We start from the raw sequence: 10,492 nt of genomic DNA, 5'->3' as shown, positions 1-10,492 counted from the left end.
TAGAGCACACAGAGCCGAGGAATGATATAAACACCGATGTTCTTTGGAATAAAACTTGAGTCAAAATATACGCTCAGAAGTGAAAGTTCGGTCAATGGATGTTGCATTGATTATATGAAACCAATATCCCGAACCATATTCAGCACTACGTCGGTTGCGGCTGCATCTGGATCTGGAAGGTATGCTGATGCTCATGTTGCGGTGCAGGCGGGGGAGGGGGCTGGCTCCGTTGAGGAATCGGGGGTCTGCGTGGTTGGCCTGGTATCCCGTGGACGGGGGACTCAGACGACATCGGGTGCTGCATTTGTTGTTGCATCGGTGATTGAAGATATGGCTGATGAGGGAGGGGTCGCGGGGGGTGGACAGGAGAGTGGTGGTGCATTTGCATGTGTGGCATAGAGAGCGCCTGACCGGGCTGCTGGGGCAGGGATTGGGTATGCGGCAGGTGGGAGCCGGGCTGGGAGGACATATGTTGGTTCTGCTGATGCATGTGCTGGACTTGCGGCTGCCCAATATGCTGATTTGCCTGCGTCTGTGAAGACTGATTCTGCTGGAACATGTGGAGATTCTGCTGTTGCGGCAAAGACTGGCCTTGAAGCATTTGCGGTGGCGTGGGACAGGGCCGTTTGCGCGCCTCTTCATCGACTGAAGATGTTGTACGTTTGAGTGCGTTTGTATCTGCGCCCTCGCCCGGGTTAATGTCTGTTTGCGCCTGATCTCCACTAGCCGCAGCAGCTGCGGCAGCGGCAGCGGCAGCGGCCACATCAGCTTTGCGAGGTCTCCCACGTGGTCGGCCTGTGCCAGGCGCTTTTGGTTTGGCGGAAGCTGGCTTCCTTGGCTTAGGCGGTGGTAAGGGTTGGCCCGTTGCAGCCGCCCACGCAATTTGATCGGCCTTGCGAGGACGTCCACGTTTTCGCTTCAAAGGAGTCCCATCCGGTCCTAGAATGGGCGTACCCTTGGTTGTGGTTGGTACTGCGCCTGTAGCAGTCGGCGTCATGTTCGCAGTAAATGAAGCTTGTCCTGGTTGAGGTACTCCTGGAATAGACTCGCCATTTTGGGCAGCCTGCGCGGCCTGCGCTGCAAGCCTGGCCGCTACTTCCTCCTTCCTAGGCCGTCCACGGCGACGCTTCGGAGGCGGAGTGGCAATTTGGTCACCTCCAGCTGTGGCCACGGCGGGCATCTGCCCTTGTCCGTTGCCCTGTGTTGGGAGAGAACTAGGAACGCCCATGGGTGGATTTAGTTGAGATTGCGCATGAGGTTGGGTTTGTACGGGCTGAGCTTGAGTTGGTGTAGCCTTCTTAGGTTTAGCTTTCTTCTTCGGTACAGGGCTCAACTCGTCAGACTTCATGACCGGGCTTTCGGAGACAGCAGGAACAGCCGGTGCAGCTGTCTGCGATGAAGGCACGGCAGCGGAGTGCGGTCCTGGCTGATAATGCTGGAATTGAGCCTGGTGCGGAGATGCCTGGAACTGCGACTGCTGCGGCTGAGAGAATTGCGTCTGGTGTGGGGCGTACTGATGTTGCGATTGAGCTTGATGCTGCTGATATTGAGACGGGTGGAACGGAGGCTGGGTGTGTTGTGAAAAGGGTGACTGTTGTTGGTACGGGTTGTGTGCCTGCGACTGGTGCTGTAATTTTTGCAGCCTCTGCTGCTCCAATTGCTGCTTCTGCTGGTGCTCAAGCCGCTGCTGCTCCACCCGTTGCTGATGCTGTTTCTGTTGTTCGAGCCTCTGCTGATCTAGGCGTTGCTGTTGTTGTTGTTGCTGCTGCTGCTCCAATATCTTTTGCTCATCTAGCTTTTGCTGCTCCAATTCCTTCTGCTGCTCAAGCCGCTGCTGCTGTTCTAAGCGTTGTTGTTGTTCCAAACGCTGTTGCTGGATTTGCTTTTGTTGCTCCATCCTCTGCTGCTGCTCGAGGCGTTGTTGCTGGAACTGCTGCTGTTGAATTTGCTGCTGCAACTGTTGGTGAGTCTGTTGAGGCGACTGCGGTTGTGACTGTGGCTGGGCCTGTCGCTGTTGATTCATGGCAAACATAGACGGGCTAGCCATAGAGGGACTGCCGGACGTATGGTTATCCCTCTGTTGCATGCCTGCATGAGGAAGTCTGTTCATCCCCTGCTGCGGCGAAGGAACATTCATGGGATGTCCATGAGTGAGGCCAGTTGAAGGACTCATTCCTGGCTGCGGCCGAAGGTGGGCCATTGGATTAAACCCACTACGCTGAAGGTTCTGCAGTGCCATAGGGTCTGGGTTACGAGACATCAAATCCGGGGAGCTCTGTGCCGCAAACTGCCCCGGAAATTGGCCAAAACTGGTGGTAGTGGGGTATCCACCTAATGACCCCGATGTCGGGGTCATCTTGCGCATATCCGGAGATTGCGATGAACCGAAGTTCTGCTGAGGTTGCCCACGAAAAATTGGCTTATTCCCCGGGAATGGACTGCCATGCTGTGGCAACTGCGGCCCCGCACCTAGCAAGGGCGACTGGGCATGCTGACGTTGAGGCTGCGGACCCAACGGATGTTGGGATTGTACACCTTGATGTTGCGGTTGTTGAGGTTGCTGTGTCTGCTGAGGGTGGAATGGGTGACCACCGTAGTTCATCATTTTGACTCAAACTTTTAAAAATGCGCTGGCACTCGGCCGTAAGCGGCAGATAATGGAATGATCCTTTCGACCACAAAGCATGCAAGGGCGAGAATAATCCAAAAATCGCAAAATAGCTTTGAAATGTGAAAGGTGAAATACAGAAGGGCAATTATAAACCAAGACTGTCGATGTTGCGCCAGCGCCGATAATTCTACACGGAGAATCGCCACCTAAGTCGCGCCGAAGCCGCGTGTTTGTTGTTCCCTGGAAGCCTGAGGCCACAAGGCGGCAAGGCAATGGAACGACCGTGCACTTGTTTCCCAATTAGGATTAGCGGCTACGGAGACCGAGGTGAGTCGGTCAGCGCAGTTCGAGAAAATGAGTCGACGGTCGCTCAAAGGGATTCAGGGGGGAGACCAGCTGGAGAGAATCCAGAGAGGTAGCGAAGGTGATCCAAATCTATTTGCTAGAGGCCTTAGCGGATAACAGGGCCTAGCAGAAGTAGATTGGAGATGAAGTGGATGACGCTGGGCTGGAATCCTCGATGGCGAGGGAAAAAAACAATAAAAAATAAAAAATAAAATAAAAATAAAAAAATGGGAAAAAAACGGAATTTTCAGATTCTCCTCTCCATATCACGTGATCATATCCTAGGCTACCTTATGTCTGGAAATAGTATGATCTAGTCTATGTTGTATATTCAGTTTTCTATCTAAGATACTCTCTAAACTTCTATTTCTCTCTTTGAACTTCATCCTTCACTTAACACATCTACTCATCTAGTTATCTAACTATGTACTTATCTTCCGCTATCCTTGTAAAGTATACGGAGTAGAATCACACCACTTAAAGTACGTGCTACCTGAAAACTATGGAGACATCATACTGCTTTACCATCCTTGTCCTCCGCTACCCGAAGATCTAGGGCAAAAAAAAAAAAAGAAATAAGCTTGCCGGAACCCCTTCCAAAGTGCCAATACTGACAATGATCCACAATACCACAAATAAGGAGCGGATCTGCATAAAATTAGCCCACCACTATGTATATTGTAGATCATGAATATCCTCCATATCTTTCCGATAATATTTAATTTGATGCAAGATCCTTGCTATATTTCTTAAACTATTGCTCTGATATTGGATTGGTCCCTCAGGCATTTATGTCCCTTCTTAGAACACAATAGCCGAGGTTGAACGTGATGTCTGTGACTTGTCCTATACATGACGTTGAAACAAAGGTGGTTTCTAAAGGTATTACACCACTGTCTGATATGTCACAAGAAAGTCTTCCCACACTTTCTTAATATCGTTTTGATAAATGAAATCCTTGTCTCCATAGAGGAAAGTGTCAATTTTGGCTTGCAGAATGACATCAAAATCCTTCTCTGCTTGGAGTTGTGTTTTGTCACGTATTTCGTCTAGATGCTGATACCTGTGAAGAGTTGGAAAATCATGATCAAACACATAATATCAAGTCCGAACTTACATTTTGGCATAGTACGGAGACCGAATCTGTTCAAATATCTCCAGAGCGTCCCGTGCAGGATGCGAAGCAAACCGCGTAAGCTCAAGCGCTCGCGCGAGGATCCAACCATCCTCCATGGCAAATGTCGCCCCGGAGCCAAAAGCGCCTAAGAGACTATTAGCGCTGAACATGACCATAAGTCAAATAATAGCATGGAATTACCCGAAAGGGGGTGACTGGCATCTCCAATAAGGGCAACTTTATCCCAGTCAGTGATTTTATTCAGACGAGGCCCAGCGAATGTCGCAAACTCCCTCCATTCTCCTTCAGTCACCGTGCTTACTGCATCCCTCATTCTCTGGTCGAATGTCTGTCTTACACATTAACAATTGCTTATCGATCCAGCAATGGTATGTCGTACCTCAACACGCGTTCCTACTTTCTCGTTGGTTGCAGGGACACCCCAAAAGACAGTCTTCCCCGAAACTTCAGGCTCACGGTAGGATCGAACAGTAATTTCAAACAGCGGATCTTCGGTATCTTCTTCATCATCCACATCGGATAAATATACATGGCCAGCTTCACCCCACCACCATGACGTTGTAGTCGTGATATCCGGGATATGGGCCAGATGAGATTTCGGAATCAGAACACGGAATGCAGAGTTTCCTGTGAAGTGAAGTTGATGATGAGGCAATAGGGCCCTGCGGACAACCTACCTCATAAAGCTGCGTCAGTCACAGATACTAGTTTCAAAGGGGATGTGACGAACAGAGTGTATCCCATCTGCTCCAACGACAATGTCTGCGATCGCCTCCGTGTGGTCCTGGAAAACCAGACGAACTCCCTGGCCAGAAAGATTTTCCAAAGATACAACCTTTTTGCCAAATTGGATCAAGCCCACGGGCACTCTCGATAAGAGAGCGGACTGTAGCCGGGTTCTCCGAGCCCGGATTGAACCGCGGTAATTTGCAGGCGGATTTTCTGGTGGAGGGCTGATGCTCACCACCTTCCCTGTGTAGGCGTTTCTTTCAATTCTGTGTCAATATGTGCGTTAAATGTTACCACGGCCAGGAAAGAACCGCTTACCTGTGGTGTGTGTTAGATTTAGAGCCCCCTTTGATACCACCACTAGCTCCAAGTAAATCCAGAACTTTCCACGCATTGGTGGTCAGACTGATGCCCGCACCGGCTTCTCGGGGCTCCGAGTTCTTCTCATACAGAGTCACCTTGAGGAATGGCAGTTCTGAGAGAGCAATCGCAGTAGCTAATCCTCCGGGACCGCCACCAACGATGGCCACAGAAGTCAATGCTTGTCCAACCATATTTGTGAAAGGATTATAGACAAAGATGTGGTGGTTCTCTAAGTGGGTTTTGCTTATATATCTGAAATCTTAAATCTCGTGGTCGGGAATGACCGGTAGATAAATACATCGCACGCCATACTAAGCTTCGAATGTGCCATGCGCCACTAGTGTCTTGCTGTCCACCAATCCCCCCCCAACGAGTTAACCGACTAGGGAGTTTGGGCAATCGGATCAACCGTGTAGATAGTCATGGAATATTTCGTTTCAGCACGTGCTGGCTTATCTGTGTTCGATCAGACTATCTCCTACCAGATGAGCGGGGTCCACCAGGGGACCATGAAGGGAGAAGAGGATATGTTGCAAATTCTATGATCAAGGGAAGGTTGATGGCATAGCGCCATAATGGTACTCTCGCCTTTTGTAGATAGGATTAGTAGCAGATGGTTGGCTTCTGTGGAAGCGTATGGAAACCTGGGATGCAACGGTATAGGGGCCATGCGACAAAACCCCCTTTTAAAGCCTTTTGTACAAATCAAGTCTTTCTCCGCCTTTCTTTGCCCTCGACATATAACACTGACAAGACAGAATAATATCTAAGAAGACCGCTAAAGTGACCACTGAAAATACCACTGAAATAACATCACAAGTCCGCTTATGCAGCCGGCTATTTTCTTGCGTTCATCAAATCAAAAACCATGGATACTCGCTATAGAGTGTGTGGATTTTAGCAATAAGTATAGCAAGAAGGGGTCGGATCAATGCAAGCTTGGGACCCTTGGAACAGATTAGTCCGATAGTGCTAACAGGCTCGGGGAAGATTATTTGGCTCAGGTTATCTACATATGCATGTATCATTCCACAGTAGACGAAAACATAAGTTGTCTATGCCCTTCTCTCCTAGACCTTCACTGCGCTTCTTACCTTCGATACCGCAATGATTTTGAAGTATCCAGACTATATTTCGTCAGTATTAAATGGTATCTACCAGTCCGCCGAACACCAGGCTTGAAAACCTGTCTGTTACTGGCTAAGACTGCAGGTACTTTTGCCAGTCTTAATCAAAGGTAAATGTACTTTTGGTCGCACGCTAGATAGGCTTGTTTTCAAGGTGCAACATTTGTGCAACAAGTAAGCGCTAGAAATCATCTAGTCTAACTAGTGCTCCCTCGACTCACCCGATAATGTGGGGACTAGACTCTGTATAGCAAGGAAAACGAAGTATTTTACCACTATAGCACAAGAAAAAGCAAGCTACAGAGCTACAATGCAGGGATGTTGTGTGACGATCTAGCTAAATGGGAAATCCAAGCTAATTGTCTAGGTCCTGCAGAGTTAGATTAGCCAACGCGCTACTCCCCTAACTAATTGATCCTGCCGAACTACTGTCGTTGTGGTGTCGAACGGCAAAGATAATTTGAATCACAATATCTTCCCCTGACTTACTAGAGTAATTTAGCCTAATTTCCCCACGCTACCCCGGAAAACCGTATACAGCCAATGAACCGGGAGACATTCAATTTCACGCTGCATATTGAACTCCCGGGCCTTGCAAAGTTGGGTTAGCTATTTTTTGTCGAGAGGGGTACATAAATTTGTCAAAAAAATTCGTCCGGTTTAGAATATAATCTTTCCCGCATCATTTTCTGTAGTCCTCTTCATTGGCATCTTCAGTTATATGTCAGTCACAATGCGCTCTTTCGTCACAATTACAGCTTTGCTTGCTGGTTTCACCAGGTTGTACCCCGTCACAAAGGCCGTAATGATTATAACCTCGATGCGCTTACTCAAGTTCGAGATTAGGAGATAATGAGGGAAACAAGCAGTGAAATTGCATACATTATTGACAATCCATCCGAAACCGGTTACCACTGTTTCCATTGGAATATAGTCTTTCATTCATGTCTCAGTCCACGGGTTCCTCAATTCATGCTTAATTCGATATTTGAGACGTGCTAATACCACCAGTCCATCTTATCTTAATTTCCTCCGCATGAGACTGAATAAAGGAAAAAGACAAGCACTATGGCCTGTATCATAAATTCGCTAACCGATAATAACCCCCAAAATAACCTATCGATTCAATCCAAGGGGGTTGTCCCCAGTCTGCTTCTGTCCCCCAATGCTAGAAACGCCACTCTGCACACCCTGTCCAGCGCTCTTGGCGGTGTTCCCGACGCTCTCTGTTGCTCCTGAGACTGTATTTCCAAGGCCGGATGTTGCGTCGCCTACAGTTGAGCCGAGACCGCCAACTGTGTTTCCCAGTGTGTTGGTCACGCCGCCGACTGTCTTGCCTAAGGTATCGCCTAGGCCGCCGAGGAGTCCGGCTATTGATTTCATTAGTTAGGTCCAGGCCTTTGGGGTTGGTGGATGGGGAACGTACGGTTCTGTTCGTTGGACATGGTTAAAAGTATGGGTAGTTTTGGGGTTGTAGGGAGTATGTGATTCGAATAGTTTTAAAAAGTTTCATGTATTTGATGTTGTCGTTTTGATTGAATTATGCTAGTCGCAGGTCTTTATTTATATCACCGCGACGCCTCGAAACCGGTTACATAGCCATGATATAATGGGTGCAACATCCACTAATATGCCATATGAGATGCAACCATGCGCCACAATTGAAGGGGGTCCAATGACAGTATAGCGACCAGTGCGATCCCTTTCTAGCAGCAACCATTATCACAGTTAATATCTTGGATGTATCCATCTGACGTATAGCTGTACCCCATATCCCCCGCAGCGTGGATGATTGGACGTCATAATTGATATTCTCCGGTCACATTAATAGTGTATTTCTAGAAAGTTTGGTTATATTAAAATAAATGTGGCCAATGGTGTTATGATTCTAATTCCAAGTTCGGAGCCCAGGGGGTATGATGTCATTGTCCAGTTGCCTGAGGCCACAAGGCAGGTGAATATCACGTGAGATCTAGACCGATCATATGACAATCTGACAACCCACATGGTTCTTAACGGTTTAGTGGGAATTATCGTTGACTGCTTGGCACAACTACCCAAGGTGGGGAACATATTTGACAGGAATATCAGAGACAAAAGGGATAAAGGCCGCATAAGCGACAATTCCTATCTGATATGAAAAATAAGTTCAAGGTCTTTGATGACTATGTTACTACTTCGTACTCCGTACTATGTCCAGATTATCGTCTGCGTGGTCTTTTTCATCTGATATCGATTATTTTGAGACAGGAGGGGTAGATGTAGGTCTTATTCTGGCGTCCCATGTCGCAGTTGATGGAAAGCTGACTGCATAAAACGATAGACTGATCGGCAGCGCTAATCTTAGGGGTTCGATTTTGAGGCTATCAGACCGACCAATTAAGATGGGTGCTGAAACAACAGTGCCACGATGATCTGAATTATCTCCCATTATATTGGGATTACTGTTCTCAATGGAGAAGTATGCTACATGTATTCATGGGAGGAAGACCTATTCCCAGGCACTGCATTTATATGCTGAGTCAATCACTCCGTTCCAAATTCAGGTCTCCGATTCTCCACAGTTCTGAATTGCTTTTGGCAGAGAATGCATTAGGGCTGACTAGACAAGTACAAAGTTTAATGTAAAAAAAAAACATGAAAAAGCCCCAACAAGGCGCATACCCTTAACTCAGCCCTGGCCCGTTTCAGCCTTCGGTAATATGAAATATGTACCCCGTACGGAGTACATATCAAAGCATGAGGTGTCCTACACTCTGTACCTATAACCCAGGGCGATTTTCTACTTCTATCCAGTCCTGGTGAACTCAAAGGAATTGAAAAAGCGCGTCCACCCCCAATTTGGCAAGAAAGTTGAATCTCTGAAGAATTGAAAAGAGACTAGTGTGTTGTCAAAGTTCCTTACTTTTACATCGACCCGAAGGGCAATATTGAAGGATTCAAAGGAGGTCCAGTATGTGAGAAGGCTAACGTTTGCCTAAATTCTGTCAACCTTCTTCCTATCAATGAGTGACAAGTAGTACGTTTCAAAGATCGAGCTTATTTGAACCGAAGTCCAGAAAACTAGCTAGCAAATTGTGTGGTGTTAAATCCTTCCAAGTTGCCCCAGTAGTTCTGACGGGAGATGGGCCAAAACACCCCTCCAATCCCAGTCTCAGATCACTAGCTGTTATCAATCTAGCATGAAGCTCCGCCCTGGATACCACCGTGGCACGAGCTCCTGCCACAGTCTTTGATCTCAGTCCACTTTCCGCCTTTGCACTCAACCTTTTTTCACGGAGAAATGTATTAGCAAATGCCAAACATGATACCATATTGCAATTGGATATGTTAACATACAATACCGGTCCGGTCACAACCGCAGAAGTGTCTGTCTCCGTTGGATGACTTGCAAGGGCTGTTTGTACGTCTCTGGGCGGGATCATAGCCGGCTCCACAGGTGTCGCGGGTCTCCAGGACTGCAGCGCTGACGGCGGTGGCAGCCATGAGGGTGCAGAAGATAGCAGTGAACTTCATTGTGAAAGTGGTTTGTGTATTGAAAGGTAGTTTAAATGAGATTGATTGTTCAGGAAGGCTTGATGTCCAGAGTATTAGTTTCTGGAGGATGGTTCGATGTATTTATACTTCATCAGAGCCAAGATCAAGGCTTCTTGACGATCTCCCTAACCCAGGAAATTCCCAGAATGGAATGCCTGATTAGGAACTACTATGCGCTGGCGTGGTTTGTTCCTTGATCGAGGTTGCATTGCAGGAAGCTGACCAGACAACACTGCCCCATAGCTGAGCAGGAACAAACACATGGAAATGCATACCCCGTATGATTTTACTGGAATAGTAGAATCTCGACGTTGATCAATCTTGGCGGCTCTAGAATACGGATGAGCATTCGTCGGGGTTATTCCTATATCCTTTACCTATGCACATAAGCCTGCACGAGTCATGGCGGCCGGAATGATAGTGTTAGTGGGATATGTAATTGAGTTTCTGGCAAGTTGAAAGCTATACTATGTACATAGAAAAGTCGTCTGCACAGAGCCCTTTTCCGCCTTTTTTTGCTGTTGGTATATAAAACCAACAAGACAGAATGCTATATAAGAAGACCACTGAAAAGACCACTGAAAGACACCACGAGGCCGCTTATGCGGCCGACTATTCTAGTTATGTATACCTGAAGAATTT

At 47.5% G+C, this 10,492-nt stretch overlaps 3 protein-coding genes across 3 annotated transcripts; all 3 read right to left on the bottom strand.

Annotated features, from left to right (window-relative positions):
- Window positions 1-145: 145 nt before the first annotated feature.
- PGRI_092230 (uncharacterized protein) lies at window positions 146-2,605 on the bottom strand (the record flags this gene model as incomplete). The annotated part of the gene is made up of 1 exon (XM_040796936.1): window positions 146-2,605. The coding sequence occupies one exon, from the start codon at window positions 2,603-2,605 to the stop codon at window positions 146-148; it is 2,460 nt and encodes an 819-aa protein (XP_040650366.1).
- Window positions 2,606-3,841: 1,236 nt separating this feature from the next.
- On the bottom strand, window positions 3,842-5,377 carry PGRI_092220 (Monooxygenase, FAD-binding; the record flags this gene model as incomplete). The annotated part of the gene is made up of 6 exons (XM_040796935.1): window positions 3,842-4,019; window positions 4,074-4,218; window positions 4,275-4,422; window positions 4,474-4,767; window positions 4,825-5,089; window positions 5,142-5,377. The coding sequence occupies 6 exons, from the start codon at window positions 5,375-5,377 to the stop codon at window positions 3,842-3,844; spliced, it is 1,266 nt and encodes a 421-aa protein (XP_040650365.1).
- Window positions 5,378-7,429: 2,052 nt separating this feature from the next.
- PGRI_092210 (uncharacterized protein) lies at window positions 7,430-7,758 on the bottom strand (the record flags this gene model as incomplete). Its single annotated transcript, XM_040796934.1, has 2 exons — window positions 7,430-7,683; window positions 7,740-7,758. 2 exons carry the CDS (start codon window positions 7,756-7,758, stop codon window positions 7,430-7,432), a joined length of 273 nt encoding a protein of 90 aa, XP_040650364.1.
- Window positions 7,759-10,492: the final 2,734 nt, after the last annotated feature.

The sequence above is a fragment of the Penicillium griseofulvum genome, assembly GCF_001561935.1.
Source record: "Penicillium griseofulvum strain PG3 chromosome Unknown contig_13, whole genome shotgun sequence".
Taxonomy (NCBI): Eukaryota; Fungi; Ascomycota; class Eurotiomycetes; order Eurotiales; family Aspergillaceae; genus Penicillium; species Penicillium griseofulvum.
This window is presented reverse-complemented; position numbering and strand designations above follow the sequence as displayed.